The sequence below is a fragment of the Notolepis coatsorum genome (genome assembly GCF_963971535.1).
Source record: "Notolepis coatsorum genome assembly, chromosome: 15".
Classification (NCBI taxonomy): Eukaryota; Metazoa; Chordata; class Actinopteri; order Aulopiformes; family Paralepididae; genus Notolepis; species Notolepis coatsorum.
Window position 1 is genome coordinate 7,040,920 of NC_140179.1, and position 21,047 is coordinate 7,061,966.

The 21,047-nt window shown below is 45.4% G+C and overlaps 1 protein-coding gene across 1 annotated transcript in view; it reads right to left on the reverse strand.

Annotated features, from left to right (window-relative positions):
• Window positions 1–1,763: 1,763 nt before the first annotated feature.
• The window catches only part of LOC311241654 (uncharacterized protein), a gene marked incomplete at its 3' end in the record, with an annotated part of 70,576 nt that continues 51,292 nt past the window's right edge, over window positions 1,764–21,047 (reverse strand). The window contains exons 5-7 of the mRNA XM_084330530.1: window positions 20,592–20,775; window positions 2,554–2,633; window positions 1,764–1,865 (exon numbers count right to left, since the gene is read on the reverse strand). Coding sequence (XP_084186656.1) covers window positions 1,764–1,865; window positions 2,554–2,633; window positions 20,592–20,775 — 366 coding nt within the window. The remainder of the gene's footprint in view (window positions 1,866–2,553; window positions 2,634–20,591; window positions 20,776–21,047) is intronic.

Below are 21,047 nucleotides of genomic sequence, written 5' to 3' on the forward strand. Positions count from 1 at the left end.
TGCATGGAACTAGTAATACTAAACAAGGAGGTTCACCAACTCAGTGTGAATGACAATGCTAACCTGCCCCATCAGATCTTTACAGACTATGCTGATCTTTTCCAGGACAAACTTGGCAAGCTACCAGTCAAATACTCCATGAAACTAGATCCAGATGTACAGCCCGTCGTCCGTCCAGCACGCCGTATTCCGTTGGCCATGCAGGACAGAGTCAAGGCGGAGCTTGACAGGATGAAGGACCTAGGCGTCATCGTTTCCGTCTCGGAGCCAACGGAATGGGTGTCATCCATGGTGGCCACAAAGAAAAAGCAAACTGATGACATAAGAATCTGCATCGACCCCAGAGATCTCAACAAAGCATTAAAACGTCCCCACCATCCTATGCGTACTGTTGAGGAGGTCGCATCACAAATGACAAATGCAACAGTGTTCTCAGTCCTAGACGCCAAAAGCTCTTTCTGGCAAATCTCTTTGGACAGTAAGTCATCACTGCTGACCACTTTCAGCACACCTTTTGGCCGCTACAGATTCCTCCGGATGCCATTCGGAATAAATGCAGCCAGCGAGGTGTTCCAGCGCTCAATGGAGCAGATATTTGCAGGATACCCCTGTGCCATCATCGTCGACGACATCCTTGTCGGAGGCCATGATGTAGCAGAGCACGACAGAAACCTGGTGAAGATATTGAACCGTGCACGTCAGGTGAATCTGAGACTCAACCCCCTCAAGTGCCAGTTTCGACTGGCTGAGGTCTGCTATATCGGTCACGTGTTCACCAGTGATGGCCTAAAAGCGGACCCATCCAAGACCAAAGCCATCGCAGAACTGCCAATCCCTGAGGACGTCACAGCACTCAAGCGCTTTCTCGGCATGGTCAACTACCTCTGGAAATGTATCCCAGGCTTCAGCTGAGACAACTCACACATAGGGACACAGTGTGGTGCTGGCTAAAGCAGCACCAGGATGCATACGACACTCTGAAGGAACGCATGTCTAGCCCACCTGTCCTGTCGTACTATGACGTTCATCGATCAGTCACACTCACCTGCGACGCTTCACAACACGGACTTGGAGCAGCATGCTTGCAGGAAGGCACACCAATTGCCTATGCGTCACGTACGCTGACAGACTGAAACACACTACGCGCAAATAGAGAAGGAACTCCTAGCGGTTGTGTTTGCATGTTCGAAATTTAATGATTATGTCTATGGAAAACCAGTAACTGTGGAAACCGACCACCAACCCCTGGTCACAATCATCAACAAGCCGATCTCCACAGCTCCAGCACGACTCCAACGTATGATGCTACAGCTGCAGAAGTATAACATCAACCTCGTCTACAAGAAAGGGAAAGACATGTACCTGGCCGACACTCTATCTCGAGCCCCCAGGACATCAACCTTTCAGCACACAAATGAGAGGAATGACTTTGAGGTGATGTCGATCAACCACATCTCATCTGCCCGCCTAGAGGAGCTAAGGCGACACACAGCAGAAGATGCAACGCTGCAGAAACTCACCGCTGTTGTCAAACATGGATGGCCCACCAAACCATTGGTCCTTTCTTCCCCTTCCGGGACGAGCTGACCATTGAAGAAGGAATCGTAATGAAAGGTCACCAAATAGTCATCCCTCAGTCCCTACAGAGTGAATACACACAAATTGTACACAGAGGCCACCCGGGGGCAGAGTCAACCAAACGCAGAGCCCGAGGCATAGCGTTCTGGCCCACCATGAGCAAGGACATTGACAATGCAGTACTCTCATGCTCTGTGTGCAACAGCACAAAGCCACACCAGCCGAAGGAACCACTCCAGCCACACCCGGTTCCTGACCTGCCTTGGTCTACAGTGGCAACAGACATTCTGGAATGGAACGGGAAACATTATCAAGTGCTCGTGGACTCATATTCTGGATGGTATGAGATTGACCAACTCAAGGACATCACGTCAATTTCAGTCATCACAAAACTCAAACGACACTTCTCTGTCCATGGATCACCACACACACTCATCTCGGACAACGCTAGGCAGTATACCAGCCAGCAGTTCAAGGACTTCGCCACACAGTGGGACTTTAAGCATGTCACCAGCGTCCCAGAATTCCCACAGAGCAACGGTCTAGCTGAGAGGGCAGTCCGTAGTGCAAAACAGCTGATGGAAAAATCGAAAAGGGATGGAACAGACATGTTTCTAAACCTACTGAATCTGAGAAACATCCCTCGAGATGCACAGCTAGGTTCACCTGCACAGAGACTCATGTCAAGGCAGACACGCACCACCCTCCCAGTCAGCAAACAGCTACTGGAGCCTACCACTCGCGACACCCAACAAGTCAAAGCCCAGCTTCAAAAGAAAAGACTCTCTCAAAAGCTGAGCTATGATAAGTCGAGCAGTCCACTACGGGCTCTTTATGAAGGTGAGGTATTCAGGATGCAGACCCCCCATGGGTACAATCGCATGGGCATGGTAAAAGAGGTGTGCAAAGAACCAAGATCTTACCTCATCCAGTCTGAAGGTAGGGAGTACAGGAGAAATCGCAGACATATCCTACCTGTAGCAGCCTGAGCCACTTCCAGGACAGTCCGACGATGCCGACCGGCTGCACTTCAGTCCAGCTGTAGAGGAAACTCCCTTCGCAGAGATACATAAGCTCACAGACAGTGAGACACCCTTATCTCAAGAGCCTGTAGCTCTGACGCCCACACGCACCAGTGGGAGCACATACCAAACACGCTCAGGTCACAATAGTAGGCCAAACCCAAAATATTTTGACCGAGTATGCTGAACTTGGTGTGGACTTTAAGCACCACACACTCATTGTTAATTACAGTACACCTGTAGTGTTGTAAAAAAAAAAATTTTAAATAATGTTTACTGGGTATCTAAAATAATTTGTGCATTGAGTCAGTGGAGTTAAATGAGATACCATGTTTTTATTATTTTACATATTTCAATCAACATATTTGATGATTCTGTTATGACATAGAAATGGCATTGTTGTTTCCAGTTAACCATATTCTATCTTGTTGTCAGGACTACAAGTTAAAGAGAGAGGATGTAGAGCATTCGCTATATGCCTTTTGATACACGGTTAGAGCAGCCACCGTACCACCTACTGTTTAATGTGCACTCTCAGTGGAGCCTGTGTTAAGCCATGTCTGGTAATAAACATAATACTTTATAAAGTATTCCCTCCGTCTGGTCATTCAACAACCGACTTCGAAAGAGGGCCTAAGCATAACCAGTTCGAAACAAGGCGGACATTAATAAAATGTTCAATCAATCAATAAATCAATCATTCCAATAACACACGCTCACTTCATTCTTAGATGGCATGCTGCACCTCCGAACACTTCGAGAAACGTCCGTACTTTCCGCCAATCAGCGCGCTCTCTGTGGCTGCCACAGGCTTGCCCCTTGAGAGGATTCTCCGGCGCTGCAGCTGGACCCAGCCTCACACAGACGGCGCGCTGATTGGCGGAGAGGGGACGTCACTCCACGTTGGTCTAGCCCCTCCCCCTTGACCAGGCTCGGTTGAGACGTGCGGTTGGAGAGAGTGCCGCGGCCATAGATATATATAGAACACTAGATAGCTTGCCCGCGCGCGTTAATATTTTAGGCAACCAACGGCGTTGCCGGCCAATGGAGAGCGACGTCACTGAACCGCCGCCATCTTGTGAGGGTCAGCCTTGAGTGAGAGTGAGTGAGCTGCACAGACCAAAATACTCATAACTCGCTGAAATATTGACGGATTTACAAACGGTTTGGTTTATTACAAGCATTATTAATGTGGCTATGATTCAAGCGGTTTGTAAAAAAAAAAACATATTTAATTTTTTTTTATAAGTATGCAGTATCATAACTACATCTTTGATGTTTATAGCAAACCAACCCGTTTGTAAATCCGCGTTATTTTTTTTCCGTAGCCGCATTTTGCGGAGACGCTTTCTGATTGGCCACTGACATGTGCGCCCAATCGCGTGACGAGCTGTGTCTTTGCCCATTTCCGGGTCTCCTAATGCCTAGTTTATCACTGGTTAAGCTTAGGCGACTCTTTCGAAGTTGGTTAAGGTTAGAGTTTGGAATCAGGGCTGGTGTTATATCGCCCTGCTCTAAAACAAACTCTAACCTTAACCAACTTCGAAAGAGTGCCTAAGCTTAACCGGTGTAGAAACAGGCTTCACACGATTGGGCGCACATGAAGTGGCCAATCAGAGAGCGTCTCCGCAAAATGCGGCTACGGAAAAAAATAACGCCACAGCAACACAACACAAGCGACTTCAGTCTGTGTACGTTTTGATAGTTGGTTTGGCGGCCAAATAATCCAAAACTAATCCAACGAACAACACAAGCGAGCAGTCAATGACAGACCGCGGGTCCATGAGCGTTTTTTGTTCACTCTTCTGTTAGTTGTGTTGCAGCGCAGGGCACTGCAGTAGTGGAGGCTACAGCCTTATCAACATAGTGCTGTCTTCAGGGGCTCAGACTCAGAGATATACATATCTGTATGTCATGCATGTATTAAATGTCATGATTAGATTAGTTTAGATTCTTATATCTGTATGTCATAAATTGAAAATGGGGGACCCTGATGTAAACAAGACGAAAGTCTTTGGTCTGCATCCCCTTAACAATTGTGTGTATTGAGCTGTACTGTACTGTACCCATTCTGCAATCGGTTAATTAAAATGTTCAATCAGTATATATTTGTTATTTATTTTTGGTATAGTGCTTAACAAGCATAATTTAATGTTGCCCAGTTGTGGCCTGTTGAGGGGCAATACATATAAAAAGTTCCAAAACATCTATTGTTTGTATTTGTATGATCCACTATATAAACATAGTAATTATAATATCTACATAAATGGCATTTGATTGGAGGCTAATCTCACGTTGTCCCACAGCAACATTAAAATAGTTTAGATTTGTGTATGTTGTTTATGTAAAAAAATTACTTGAAAGTAACGCAATAGTAAACTGAGTAAGTAATTTAGTTACTTTTTGGAAGAAGTAACTGGTAACTAGTTACTTTTTTAAAGTAACTTGGTACCCATGTACATGTCAAAATACTTCCCAAAGGCCAGTGAATACCACGATCACAACAACAGAGGGAGCTCCACAACTCATGTTAACACTTTGGTTGCCTAAGGTTAAATTAATGATATACCATAGATTGCCAGCGCTATTTGTCTATGGAGAAAGTCCCCTTCTTTGCAGGGCTATAACTTTTTAAATTCTATTGCTACATTGCCATTATTAGGGCCCATTCAAAGTCCTATATGTATTGTTCATTGTGTAGCAACGTTAAACTTTTTCATTCACATATTCATAGTAAAGTATGGTCTAATGTATAAGTATGTTTTCATCTCTTTCTGCAGCTTTCTCCAGAACGTGATATATAGCCCCAAATGCATTATATTGATGATGAAATACAGTTTGATGGCAATCAGCGCGATATAAAAAATTCCAACTAGACGTACTTCTAGAAGTTACTACACGTCATCTGATGTTGACCGGATGGGCGAGGGGGCGTTTATAATTCCGTGGGCAGCGTTATACCAATCATCTAATGTGGGTCAAATGTTGATAATATCAGTTATTATCGAAGAAGGTAACGTTACACGCTGAAACTCACCCCAGTCTCCGCGCGCCGTTGGGCGATCATCGTCGAGTAGAAATTGTATCATTATGGGATATATTTTTACCCGGTCCATCTCCAGCTTGTATAATGGTATATACGTCCAAATCATGTTGTTTATCGAGTTATTGGCAATCGATCACCGTGTAGCGTGACGAGCCAGAGTCACATGAACCATAGCGAGCGCCCGGAAGTACTACGGTCGTCATGACAACCTCTATTCAACATCCTGTTTTGGCGATTGCGCCGATCGGCCACCAGATGGCGCTCCTGAACCGCCAGAGAGCTCAGTGGGTCCTGCTGGTGGATCTCAGGCCAGCGGAGGGACATTATGAATCCGATCGCAGATTTTTGAAATATTGATATAAGGACGCTGTACAGCGTCCCCCGGCAACTTTAGCATGGCCAGCAAAGACGTGAAAAGACGTGTCCCGGCACTCAAAGTGTTAAACCCAGATTGGGCTCAAACAAGGGACTAAACACGTTTAGCAATTATGCCACATTAATGTGGAACGCCCTACCCAAAGCTGTAAAGGAATGTGAATCACTACCCACTTTCAAAACCACTCAAAGAGCACCTACGAGAGACTGCAATTCGAAACTGGCCCCTGCAAATGTCTTAACGCAACCCCCTCCAATGTACAATAAATGTCCCATTAAACCCAATAATACACAAGACCCTCTTCTTGGGACCAAGAACCTCCTCCAATGTAGTTTCTTCGTCAAATGTATATACTCTCTTTTTTAGACTCTTCTTGTAGCAAAAACAGTACTGTATTTGTAAATCTGGCATGTCATAAATGTATAGATGTAGCAGTACTGTCTATCTGTATGTCATATGTTATGATGAATTGAAAATGGGGGACCCTGATGTAAACGACAAAAGTCTTTCTCTGGTCTGCATCCCCTTAACAATTGTGTGTATTGAGCCGTACTGTATTGTACCTGTGAAGTGCCACAGAACAAGTGACACTTTTTGACAATGACATCCTGAGTCGTTCCAATACAGCCCTATATATCTATTTTTCACATGTAATCATATGCTTCATTTTTCCATTATTCAATTGACGATGGACAAAGACCTCACAGGATGGCAGAGTGGGTGTAAAGTGTCACAAAACAAGCGACACTTTTGGACAATGACATCCTGAGTCGTTCCTATGTGACCAGTATAATCTTTAAACTGAACTTTGGAAGATAGCTTTATGCTGGCTCTACTTATAAAAAATGGAAATGAGCCTTTAATATCTGCAAGGCAACCTGGGGAATGTGGGCCTCAGCAGAGGGGAGAGAGACATAGTGTGTGAGAGAGAGACACACACACACGCACACACACACAAGGAGAGAGACATAGTGTGAGAGAGAGACACACACACACGCACACACACACAAGGAGAGAGACATAGTGTGAGAGAGAGACACACACACACAAGGAGAGAGACATAGTGTGAGAGAGAGACACACACACACAAGGAGAGAGACATAGTGTGAGAGAGAGACACACACACACGCACACACACACAAGGAGAGAGACATAGTGTGAGAGAGAGACACACACACACGCACGCACACAAAGAAAGAGACATAGTGTGAGAGAGAGACACACACACACGCACACACACACAAGGAGAGAGACATAGTGTGAGAGAGAGACACACACACACGCACACACACACAAGGAGAGAGACATAGTGTGAGAGAGAGACACACACACACAAGGAGAGAGACATAGTGTGAGAGAGAGACACACACACACACACAAGGAGAGAGACATAGTGTGAGAGAGAGACACACACACACGCACACACACACAAGGAGAGAGACATAGTGTGAGAGAGAGACACACACACACGCACACACACACAAAGAAAGAGACATAGTGTGAGAGAGAGACACACACACACGCACACACACAAGGAGAGGAGAGAGACATAGTGTGAGAGAGAGACACACACACACGCACACACACACAAGGAGAGAGACATAGTGTGAGAGAGAGACACACACACACGCACACACACACAGAGATATAGACAGAGAGACAGACAGAGATGGAGAGAAGGAAAGAGACATAGACAAAGAGAGAGAGACCGAATAGTTGTATGGTATTAGGTAGAACAGGGAATTGAACCCTATACCAGTATCGTATGTGTGAAATGCCACAGTTTATATAAATCTTTAAAACTAAACTCTGGAAAGACTATGATGGAACTGAGCCTTTAAATGTCTCCATAAAGAGAGGTCTGTTCTCCACAGTGCTTCACAGGCAAAAGGGAGGAAACCTGCGGAATGTGGGCCCCAGCGAAGGAGATAAGAGAGCTGTAAGATGTTAACCCTTTCAGACAGGAAGGGGAGGAAGGGTTGCTGGTTGAAAAACAGGGAGTCCTCAATCTATAGAGGGAGATCTTAAAAAAGAAACTATATAACAATTAAATGTTTAATGTGTACAGTAAAAGTTCATAAATGGCATGCTTATAATTAATAGGAATTAACTGTCATTAGAGAATAATACTAAAAGAATGATGGGTAAAAACTGCTTTCTGGAGGAGATCTTTTAGGAAGCTTGATAAGAAATCCTAGGGATGGCTTCGTGCCCAGTACCATGTCACGTGATCCCCACAGACAAAGCAGTTGTCTGTTCTGAAGGGATAAGGGACTTTCTGTTACTTAAAAACCACTAGGTAACGAGAAGTAACGTTAGTATCAAGAAGGAGGAGCTCATACGAATTACGTATTGTACTCTGGTTTGCTAAACAGAAATGACGACCATTTGACATCACTGTGTGTAGACCAATCGGAAAGATTGTAAGATGGATATAAAAGGGATGGTTGCCCTTTCAAGAGTGGGTTTTTTACACTGAGCTGGAGAGAGAGGAAGCAGATGCTTAGAGACTTTGAGAGATGAGAAGAATGGTGCTCGACACGGGGCAAAAGCCGTCCATGATGAGATGTTTTGTTCTGTGCCTATTTTAAACTGAATTGGGTGCTTTCCACTTCAGTATCTTTTTGTAACTAGCTTTTTCTAATTAAAATTACCTCTTTATAAAAATGATTTGTATCCTTTCTTCTGACCAGACGACCGGACGGCCGGGTAAGCATTGAAATGTGTTCTGCATTTGTAACTTCACCCCATGCATTTTTTATTAATGATGTAAAACAATATGTGTAAGTGGCTTTATCCCTAGCTATAATGGGGATATAACTATAACTATAGGCTTTATCAAGTAAAGTAAAAGGAGACCTATGATTATGCATTAAGGACTAAAGGTGGATTCTGATAAACCTGGTTTTATCACGTAATGCCATATAGTGATAATACGTGTACTGTATAATGGGATTATCAAGTAAAGCCATACAGTGGTAATACGGCCAACCTAGTAGATTAAAGCAAAATAAATAAAAGTAAACTCTACGGCCAACCGAATAGATTAAAATAGAATAAAGTAAATACACCCCGCAACTCCAATCCATCAACTGTATGACTGGAGGGGACGGGGGGGTGTCTGTGTGTGAGCCGAGGTCGGCTGAGTTTAAGCCCTGAAGTTTATAGACACAATTGAGTCCTAGACGTCCCAAACTTCGCAGGACGCTGCTTGAAGCTGGGATTCGGACCAATGAGTTATGGGATAATCAATCTGACCTCGGTTTACGACCGGTACTCAACATGGCGTCCCTGGCGATGTGCATTTATACTAACCAAAATAGGTGCTAAACGGCCGAAGAAGACAGGACTACTGTCAAAAGCCTCTGGAGTAAAATTAAATCACAGATTTGGCTAAAATTAAAGTAGAAAGCTCTACTGGCGACTCGAGTGGAAGGCTCTACTCGGGGATATCACAAATGAATAGAAAGCTCTATCTTGGTGATTAAAGCAACGTTTACTCACAACTAAAGGGTAACATAATGTTTATAGAGCTCTGGGGGGAGTTACAAGTGCAGCATAATTTCGTGCTTTGCCCACAGGAAGCGAACTGGCCCTACCCAAGGCGAGGGCTCCCTAGCCCAAAGACACCGTTTGTAAGGAGGGGGAGCTGGATGTGAAGCGAAGTCAAAACGACCGTTCACAGAAAGGCGAGGGCTCCCTAGCCCAAAGACACCGTTTGTAAGGAGGGGGAGCTGGATGTGAAGCGAAGTCAAAACGACCGTTCACAGAAAGGCGAGGGCTCCCTAGCCCAAAGACACTGTAAGGAGGGGGAGCTGGATGTGAAGCGAAGTCAAAACGACCGTTCACAGAAAGGCGAGGGCTCCCTAGCCCAAAGACACTGTTTGTAAGGAGGGGGAGCTGGATGTGAAGCGAAGTCAAAACGACCGTTCACAGAAAGGCGAGGGCTCCCTAGCCCAGAGACACTTTGTATGAGCGGAGTGTGGATGTGAAGCGAGCCAAAACGGCCGTTCACAGAAAGGCGAGGGCTCCCTAGCCCAGAGACACTTTGTATGAGCGGAGTGTGGATGTGAAGCGAGCCAAAACGGCCGTTCACAGAAAGGCGAGGGCTCCCTAGCCCAGAGACACTTTGTATGAGCGGAGTGTGGATGTGAAGCGAGCCAAAACGGCCGTTCACAGAAAGGCGAGGGCTCCCTAGCCCAGAGACACTTTGTATGAGCGGAGTGTGGATGTGAAGCAAGCCAAAACGGCCGTTCACAGAAAGGCGAGGGCTCCCTAGCCCAGAGACACTTTGTATGAGCGGAGTGTGGATGTGAAGCGAGCCAAAACGGCCGTTCACAGAAAGGCGAGGGCTCCCTAGCCCAGAGACACTTTGTATGAGCGGAGTGTGGATGTGAAGCGAGCCAAAACGGCCGTTCACAGAAAGGCGAGGGCTCCCTAGCCCAGAGACACTTTGTATGAGCGGAGTGTGGATGTGAAGCGAGCCAAAACGGCCGTTCACAGAAAGGCGAGGGCTCCCTAGCCCAGAGACACTTTGTATGAGCGGAGTGTGGATGTGAAGCGAGCCAAAACGGCCGTTCACAGAAAGGCGAGGGCTCCCTAGCCCAGAGACACTTTGTATGAGCGGAGTGTGGATGTGAAGCGAGCCAAAACGGCCGTTCACAGAAAGGCGAGGGCTCCCTAGCCCAGAGACACTTTGTATGAGCGGAGTGTGGATGTGAAGCGAGCCAAAACGGCCGTTCACAGAAAGGCGAGGGCTCCCTAGCCCAGAGACACTTTGTATGAGCGGAGTGTGGATGTGAAGCGAGCCAAAACGGCCGTTCACAGAAAGGCGAGGGCTCCCTAGCCCAGAGACACTTTGTATGAGCGGAGTGTGGATGTGAAGCGAGCCAAAACGGCCGTTCACAGAAAGGCGAGGGCTCCCTAGCCCAGAGACACTTTGTATGAGCGGAGTGTGGATGTGAAGCGAGCCAAAACGGCCGTTCACAGAAAGGCGAGGGCTCCCTAGCCCAGAGACACTTTGTATGAGCGGAGTGTGGATGTGAAGCGAGCCAAAACGGCCGTTCACAGAAAGGCGAGGGCTCCCTAGCCCAGAGACACCTTGTAAGGAGCGGAGACTGGATGGCTACCTAGCCCGAGGCTACGTGACACGAAGCCAGACGAGAGCCAACTAGCTCACCACAGGCTAACAAAGCCAGGAGCTAACAGCAGGCGAAGTAGCCAGAGCTAGCGACCAATGCTAGCTCAGGAGGAGCTGGCACAACCAAAGCTAGCACAAGAGAAGCTAGTTCGCATCTTGAGACATCTCAAAAGACTGGAGATCCCCGAAAGGGCCTCAATGGCGCAACGGATGGAAAGAGGAGTAAGCACCCCCGGTCAAGATCCAGGGGATAACATGGTGGAAAGACTGATCCCACAGGTGCGAGACGGGAGCATGTCTCTCAGTGTTGCAGCCGAATCAGTCATGAATGGAACACCCATGCAGGGATCATGCTTTCTGCTTGAAAAGCTATTCGGAGGAGTCCCAGGGGGTAACCTACTGGCAGCCCGATGCGCAGCATGGTCACAAGACCAGCTACGTATCGAGTGTAGGCTGTATGACCAAGTCATAATGCTATCTGACAAAAGGGGGGCCTCCCAGGAGCCTCCCCCGAAAACAACCAAGGAGAGAACAAGGAAGAAGAATTACATATACCTACCTCCAGACGAGTGGGCCGCATTAACCCCAGAACAGCAAGCAGAAAGGAAGGCAACAAGGGAGGAATTCAAATCCCGGAAGAAGAATTACATATACCTACCTCCAGACGAGTGGGCCGCATTAACCCCAGAACAGCAAGCAGAAAGGAAGGCAACAAGGGAGGAATTCAAATCCCGGAAGAAGAATTACCTATACCTACCTCCAGACGAGTAGGCCGCACTAACCCCCGAGCAGCAAGCAGAGATAGGGGCAACAAAGGGAGAAATTACCTTCTGGGGCCCTGACACGTGACACTCAAGCAAGTGCAAACTGCACTTGACATACCGCTCATCTGTCAAGAGGAAGAATATGTAGTGTTATTGTCATTTAGGAAGGAACATGACATAGAATACTACATGCATTTTGTATATATTTTAAGTATAATATGTAAAGATGTCCGTCCTTGCTCTAAACCCAGAGTAAAGTAAAGTGAATTTGTAATCTATTTCATTCAGAAGGGATTTCCTGACAGCAACCATTTGGTAGGTTAGCACCCTACCAACCATATCAGCTGCATGAGATGTACACTCACCAGCGCCTATGGGTAACAAATTGAGACTCTGCAAACTCTCATCGAGCTTAGCACCTTGACGCGGGGGGACAGAGCGAGCATCAGGGTCTCTGTATCCGACGGGCCTATCAGATTTGTGGAGACTTGGAAGCCTCAGCATACAGGACGCTGTGGTGCTTAGGCGGCCAAGTCACTGGTTTATAGGTCTGTCAAAACGGATTGGAGGTTCCGGGGCTTAGAACATGAGTTCAAGTGAGTTGGGCTGTATACTAATTAAATAGGTATCAACAGCCGAAAGAATATTAACTGAAATAACTGCTGTCAGGTGTCTCTGGAGTAGAATTAGTTACAGATTTGAGTCAACCTTACTCAAGATTGGTCTTATCGGCAGAACCTCTCCAACCAAGACTCTTCCTAATGTTCGAGATCTGGAACACTGGTGACGTAGATGGTCTGCAGAGTGCAGCAGACAGCCAAAAGTATATTGGTAAAAAATCTATCAGGAACAAGAGAGGGTTGATAAGTAACGACTTGAAGTAGCGGTTACTCATGACTAAAAAGTTACGTAATGTTTTCTTACAGTCAAAAAACGTAGAAGGTTCTACTTAAAGAAAGAATCACAATTAAAGTATATTTTTGTGAAATACGGTAAAAAGGTTTACTCATGACTAAAAAGTTACGTAATGTTTTCTTACAGTCAAAAACGTAGAAGGTTCTACTTAAAGAAAGAATCACACTTAAAGTATATTTTTGTGATTACGGTAAAAAGGTTTACTCATGACTTGAAGTAACTAAATGCTTACTTAAAGTCAGAACTTAAGTAGAAAAAACTCTACTTTGTGAATAGCAGGCTGAAATAGCCATTGCGAATAGCAGGCTGAAATAGCCATTGCGAATAGCAGGCTAACTAGCCATTGCTAACAGGACGAGGCTACTCACATGATCAGACAGGTATATGATAACCTTGGACATGCCGGAAGTAGGAGGATGTTGGTATACCTGAGAACCAACAACATTCTCATACATAAAGCCAAACAAAGAGCGATAACAGTCCGAAAGGCCTGTGAACAATGTGCGCTGGTAAAGGTGCGCTGGTAAAGGGACAAAACCTGAACCAGTGCCGCATTCTTAGACAGGGGGGGGGGGTCCCCCGGAGTCAGTGGACGACGCAGCGAATGGCAAGAAGGAATATACTGACTCAGGTCAGAAATCGGAAATGGAGGAAGACCGGGATAGGTCAAGCTCCAGAGCATCCTCAGGGTCCTCATCTAGATCTCCCAGACCTCCCAGACCTCCCAGACCTCCCAGACCTCCTAGACCTCCCAGACCGGACAGAGAGACATCGGCCTGGTCCCAGGTTACAGGGCGACGAGAGCCCTGAATGGACCTGAAAGAGAGAAAAGAAATGAGTCCTCTGTGGACTGTATCTGTGATGTCCTGCGAGGCCTACGGACAGGGTCACACGATAGGTCAAGCTCCAGAGCATCCTCAGGGTCCTCATCTAGACCTCCCAGACCTCCCAGACCTCCCAGACCTCCTAGACCTCCCAGACCTCCCAGACCTCCTAGACCTCCCAGACCGGACAGAGAGACCTCGGCCTGGACCCAGGTTACAGGGCGACGAGAGCCCTGAATGGACCTGAAAGAGAGAAAAGAAATGAGTCCTCTGTGGACTGTATCTGTGATGTCCTGCGAGGCCTACGGACAGGGTCACACGATAGGTCAAGCTCCAGAGCATCCTCAAGGTCCTCATCTAGACCTCCCAGACCTCCCAGACCTCCTAGACCTCCCAGACCGGACAGAGAGACATCGGCCTGGACCCAGGTTACAGGGCGACGAGAGCCCTGAATGGACCTGAGAGAGAGAAAAGGAATGAGTCCTCTGTGGACTGTATCTGTGATGTCCTGCGAGGCCTACGGACAGGGTCACACGACCAGGCCAACCACACTTCAATAGAGGACTGCTGCTACAATTCTCGGGGACCCGTGGGGGTCGCCCGAGAAGTGACAAATCAACCTACCTCAAACTATGGGAGAGATCCAAGAGGTCAGAGGGGGCGACCCCAAGACGACCAAGATGACCAAGATGACCAAGATGACCGAGACGACAACAGCCTGGGTGCATCGGCCGGGAACAACAGATGCAAGTCTTCCCGCCGGATACCAAGCAACAACGTGACTCCTATCCTGTCGAGCCGTCCAGCCAGGGAACAACAGATGCAAGTATTCCCGCCGGCTACCAGGGTAACAAGGTACCAAGATGGCAGAGGGGGTGTGGAGAGTCACAGCCACGTGACCCCACAATCGCCATCTCGTCCCCCAGTACAGACGCTATTAAGACAATGGAAAATGACCGCCCAGGATGACAGAGTGGGTGTGAAGTGCCACAGAACAAGTGACACTTTTTGACAATGACATCCTGAGTCGTTCCAATACAGCCCTATATATCTATTTTTCACATGTAATCATATGCTTCATTTTTCCATTATTCAATTGACGATGGACAAAGACCTCACAGGATGGCAGAGTGGGTGTAAAGTGTCACAAAACAAGCGACACTTTTGGACAATGACATCCTGAGTCGTTCCTATGTGACCAGTATAATCTTTAAACTGAACTTTGGAAGATAGCTTTATGCTGGCTCTACTTATAAAAAATGGAAATGAGCCTTTAATATCTGCAAGGCAACCTGGGGAATGTGGGCCTCAGCAGAGGGGAGAGGGGAGAGAGAGAGAGACATAGTGTGAGAGAGAGACACACACACACACACAAGGAGAGAGACATAGTGTGAGAGAGAGACACACACACACGCACAAGGAGAGAGACATAGTGTGAGAGAGAGACACACACACACAAGGAGAGAGACATAGTGTGAGAGAGAGACACACACACACAAGGAGAGAGACATAGTGTGAGAGAGAGACACACACACACGCACACACACACAAGGAGAGAGACATAGTGTGAGAGAGAGACACACACACACGCACGCACACACAAAGAAAGAGACATAGTGTGAGAGAGAGACACACACACACGCACACACACACAAGGAGAGAGACATAGTGTGAGAGAGAGACACACACACACGCACACACACACAAGGAGAGAGACATAGTGTGAGAGAGAGACACACACACACAAGGAGAGAGACATAGTGTGAGAGAGAGACACACACACACGCACACACACACAAGGAGAGAGACATAGTGTGAGAGAGAGACACACACACACGCACACACACACAAGGAGAGAGACATAGTGTGAGAGAGAGACACACACACACGCACACACACACAAAGAAAGAGACATAGTGTGAGAGAGAGACACACACACACGCACACACACACAAGGAGAGGAGAGAGACATAGTGTGAGAGAGAGACACACACACACGCACACACACACAAGGAGAGAGACATAGTGTGAGAGAGAGACACACACACACGCACACACACACAGAGATATAGACAGAGAGACAGACAGAGATGGAGAGAAGGAAAGAGACATAGACAAAGAGAGAGAGACCGAATAGTTGTATGGTATTAGGTAGAACAGGGAATTGAACCCTATACCAGTATCGTATGTGTGAAATGCCACAGTTTATATAAATCTTTAAAACTAAACTCTGGAAAGACTATGATGGAACTGAGCCTTTAAATGTCTCCATAAAGAGAGGTCTGTTCTCCACAGTGCTTCACAGGCAAAAGGGAGGAAACCTGCGGAATGTGGGCCCCAGCGAAGGAGATAAGAGAGCTGTAAGATGTTAACCCTTTCAGACAGGAAGGGGAGGAAGGGTTGCTGGTTGAAAAACAGGGAGTCCTCAATCTATAGAGGGAGATCTTAAAAAAGAAACTATATAACAATTAAATGTTTAATGTGTACAGTAAAAGTTCATAAATGGCATGCTTATAATTAATAGGAATTAACTGTCATTAGAGAATAATACTAAAAGAATGATGGGTAAAAACTGCTTTCTGGAGGAGATCTTTTAGGAAGCTTGATAAGAAATCCTAGGGATGGCTTCGTGCCCAGTACCATGTCACGTGATCCCCACAGACAAAGCAGTTGTCTGTTCTGAAGGGATAAGGGACTTTCTGTTACTTAAAAACCACTAGGTAACGAGAAGTAACGTTAGTATCAAGAAGGAGGAGCTCATACGAATTACGTATTGTACTCTGGTTTGCTAAACAGAAATGACGACCATTTGACATCACTGTGTGTAGACCAATCGGAAAGATTGTAAGATGGATATAAAAGGGACGGTTGCCCTTTCAAGAGTGGGTTTTTTACACTGAGCTGGAGAGAGAGGAAGCAGATGCTTAGAGACTTTTTGGAGAGATGAGAAGAATGGTGCTCGACACGGGGCAAAAGCCGTCCATGATGAGATGTTTTGTTCTGTGCCTATTTTAAACTGAATTGGGTGCTTTCCACTTCAGTATCTTTTTGTAACTAGCTTTTTCTAATTAAAATTACCTCTTTATAAAAATTATTTGTATCCTTTCTTCTGACCAGACGACCGGACGGCCGGGTAAGCATTGAAATGTGTTCTGCATTTGTAACTTCACCCCATGCATTTTTTATTAATGATGTAAAACAATATGTGTAAGTGGCTTTATCCCTAGCTATAATGGGGATATAACTATAACTATAGGCTTTATCAAGTAAAGTAAAAGGAGACCTATGATTATGCATTAAGGACTAAAGGTGGATTCTGATAAACCTGGTTTTATCACGTAATGCCATATAGTGATAATACGTGTACTGTATAATGGGATTATCAAGTAAAGCCATACAGTGGTAATACGGCCAACCTAGTAGATTAAAGCAAAATAAATAAAAGTAAACTCTACGGCCAACCGAATAGATTAAAATAGAATAAAGTAAATACACCCCGCAACTCCAATCCATCAACTGTATGACTGGAGGGGACGGGGGGGTGTCTGTGTGTGAGCCGAGGTCGGCTGAGTTTAAGCCCTGAAGTTTATAGACACAATTGAGTCCTAGACGTCCCAAACTTCGCAGGACGCTGCTTGAAGCTGGGATTCGGACCAATGAGTTATGGGATAATCAATCTGACCTCGGTTTACGACCGGTACTCAACAGTACCCCATTCTGCAATCTGTTAATAAAATGTTCAATCAATCAATCAATGTACCTGTCCATGGGTTTGACCTTTCATCTGCCTCTGCCTCAGTCTCCTGCATTCAGGTCCACTCCCATATAGAACTGACACTAACACACATTTTAATTTCAGTCAGTACAGTACTTAAATCAGAAATAGTTCTCACATAAAAGGAACTTGATTTGGTTGTTTTTGGTGCGACAGTGACAGAGTGACGGACAAACAATTATGGTAGAATAAAAATAAAAAGGTGAAATAAAATAAAATATAAACTCAATTAAAATAGAAGCACAATAGAATAGAATATCATTATAAAATAAAAAAAAATAGGTATAGGAAAGGGCTGTACAACATATAAAAACTGGAACTCACACATTTTGATTGGATGGTTGCAGCAGAAAGTGGATTTTCCCAGGGCATTGTACTTAGAATTATCACTCAGAAGCACCGCAATCGTCTCTTCTTGTTTAAAAGAGACCAAGCATTCTGAGGTTGTTACATTTGAATGATACGGTTTAATTTTAAAGGTCCCATATTGTAGTCCTTTTCAACAAGTTAAATAGGTATTTGAGGTCCACTAAACATGTCTTTAGATGATGCATTCTAGCTGTATATTCTATACCCGTTTCAGTCCTGTTCCCAAACCCTGTTTCTGTGTCTGTAGATAGGTCTTTATTGCCAGAGGGGCTAACCACTATTAAACTGTCAACAAAAATGTCCCAAAAGGTCTTATCGTATAAAAAGTTAATCTAGGGATGTATAGAAATGAATGACTGGCTTTATCCAATTTGTGGACCAATGTTCTTGAAATATATTCAAATGAACACATATTTATGTAGACAATGCATACTTAAACATTAACATTTCCAAAAACGTTTTACACCGAAAATAATTGTCTCAATGTAAGTAATGAACTGGGAAAGTTTTGTGGTGATATTTATTATGTAAAATGTTTGACCCTTTTCAACTTTTCTGGTGGAGCCAAAAAAGTCCCCTGCTATATTCTGCTCCCCTCACGTAATTCGCTCAAGGCTCGGACTGTGGTTGTACACATGATCGTAATCAGGTTATTGTGCGCCCGAGTCTCCCGACACAGTGAGGCATTCACCGGTAGGGGGTAGGTGCGCAAAAGTTACGATACCTCAGCGTAGGAAGGTCTGATCGACTCAGGATTTGTTCAGGAGACTCGGGCGTATAAAAACATTAGCATGGCGATGTCTCTAGTCCCCAGACAACCCGACCTACGGGCTACGAGCGAATCTGTGAAAGGGAGCAAAATATGGCAGGAGACCTATTTAGCAAAATCTAAATTTTTTAACAAAAGCACTCCATACCTTCAGGAGGTGATAACCACTAATAAGCTACAAAAACCAAAGGAATATCATATCAAAACATAATCTAGGGATGTATAGGTATAATAAAATCACATCTAGAATTTACCCATGCAGATGGTACCAAATTGTCCAATTTGTATGTACAAATTAAATCCAGTATGTACCTGACACAGAGACTGTGTGTCAGGTACATGGTAGACAGTCTGTGTACCATGTACTTGACACATAGTCTGTCTACCATGTACTTGACACAGAGTCTGTCTACCATGTACTTGACACATAGAGTCTGTCTACCATGTACTTGACACATAGAGTCTGTCTACCATGTACTTGACACATAAGAGTCTGTCTACCATGTACTTGACACATAGAGTCTGTCTACCATGTACCTGACACAGTCATGTATGTATTTAAAGCAAACAAACTCCATTTGTTTCAACTCAAATGAAAGCATTGTCACGTATGAACCATAAAAATGCATTACTGTTATGTAACCAAGAGATTACCTGGGGGGGGGGGGGGGAAGAAATTCTGTGCATGGATTATAACATACAACTTTCTCTTGGGCATTTCCTGGTTGTAGCACCTGGCTGGTGTTATAGTATAGATAACATTAAGCCACAAGGTGTCACACTAGCACCAGCATGTCATTTATCCAATCAGGTGCATTCCACGTGGATAAATGGGAAGTAGGGAGGGGATACATGCCTGCTGCAACATTCATTTTATCTATAGCACCTTTAAACAAGGTAAATACTTCACCTACAAACATAATACTCTTCTGACAATATTGATAACAGTCATTAACAGTCGCTGAAAAGTTGCTTTCTTTCAACCTTGAGGTGAAAGTGGAAGTGGAGGGGCCTTCTCTGGAGGGCTTAGACAAGCCTTCTCTTGAAGACGGCAAACCTTCTCTTGAAGAGGCCATGCCTTCTCTTGAAGAGGCCAAACCTTCTCTTGAAGAGGCCAAACCTTCTCTTGAAGAGGACAAACCTTCTCTTGAAGAGGCCAAGCCTTCTCTTGAAGAACCCAAACCTTCTCTTGAAGAGGCCAAGCCTTCTCTTGAAGAACCCAAACCTTCTCTTGAAGAGGCCAAGCCTTCTCTTGAAGAGGCCAAACCTTCTCTGGAGGATGATGTGTATTATCTGAACTCAACTGATAAGTTGTAGTTCTGTATTTTCTTTTGTACATTTGTATTGCATTTGTTTTGTCCAGGACCCCAGGAAGACTAGAGGCTCTTTCATGTGTCTCCAATGGGGATCCTTTAATAAACAAACTGAAACTGAAACATTTTCTAGAAGTTTTCCATCTGGTGCAGTGTAGGTCAGTTTCCTCTTCTGCCTACGTGTGTTCTCACTGTACTGCTCAGGTTCTGAGTCAGATTCAGATTCAGAAGTCGCCATGTGTTTGCCACTTGAAGTCGTTGGTGACCTGCATGGCATGCATGACTGAATGGCAGTTTTGGATTCAGCAGATTGTCCGTTTGTTATCATACAATCAGACTCATCAGAAGTGTCCTTGCTTTCGTTTGCGGTTGGAAGTCTCCTCTCTTCGCACTTGCGTACATTCTTTGCAAAATCGCCATCATCACTCTCAGAGTCAGACTCGGGTAAAGAAGGACTCTGCGATAGGCTACGTCTGACGTGTCCTCGCCTTCTTCATCCTTACTATCTGACTTGGAGGGAGATCTTCGGAAGCTCGAGATGTTGAGTAATCAGAACTGTGTTCAGTTTCAGATGTACTTAGGTCCCCATCACATTCAGGGTCAGACTCAACTTCACATGAAGGTGTCATCTGTGGCCTCGGGTTCTGATCCCCGGTCTGAATGTCGCTGTCCTCCTCCTCTGGGGCAGAGAAAATGGCACAGTGGGCATAATTGATGTTCTTCGCCTTTAGGAAACTGTTGAAAGAGTCAAACACCTCTATGTCAGAGGAGGCAGACGCCGCTGCTAGTTTTGAGGTGGAGTCTAGATCGATGGATTGTTCACGTTGCAGATCTTCATGTTCCAACCCTTCCTCTTTAGCTTCAGTCTTCACCGCACTTTCACACTGTGAAGAGTTAAAGAGTGCATGTTTAGACGATTCAGTACGTTATAGGCTCAAATCTCTGATTCATACATCCCATGCATACTGATGTGGACACACAGATACTGACGCCGGTATTAAAGATGATACCAGGCTAAAATACTGCAGGTACTGAGGGTGATACCAGGCTAAAATACTGCAGGTACTGAGGGTGATACCAGGCTAAAATACTGCACGTACTGAGGGTGATACCAGGCTAAAATACTGCACGTACTGAGGGTGATACCAGGCTAAAA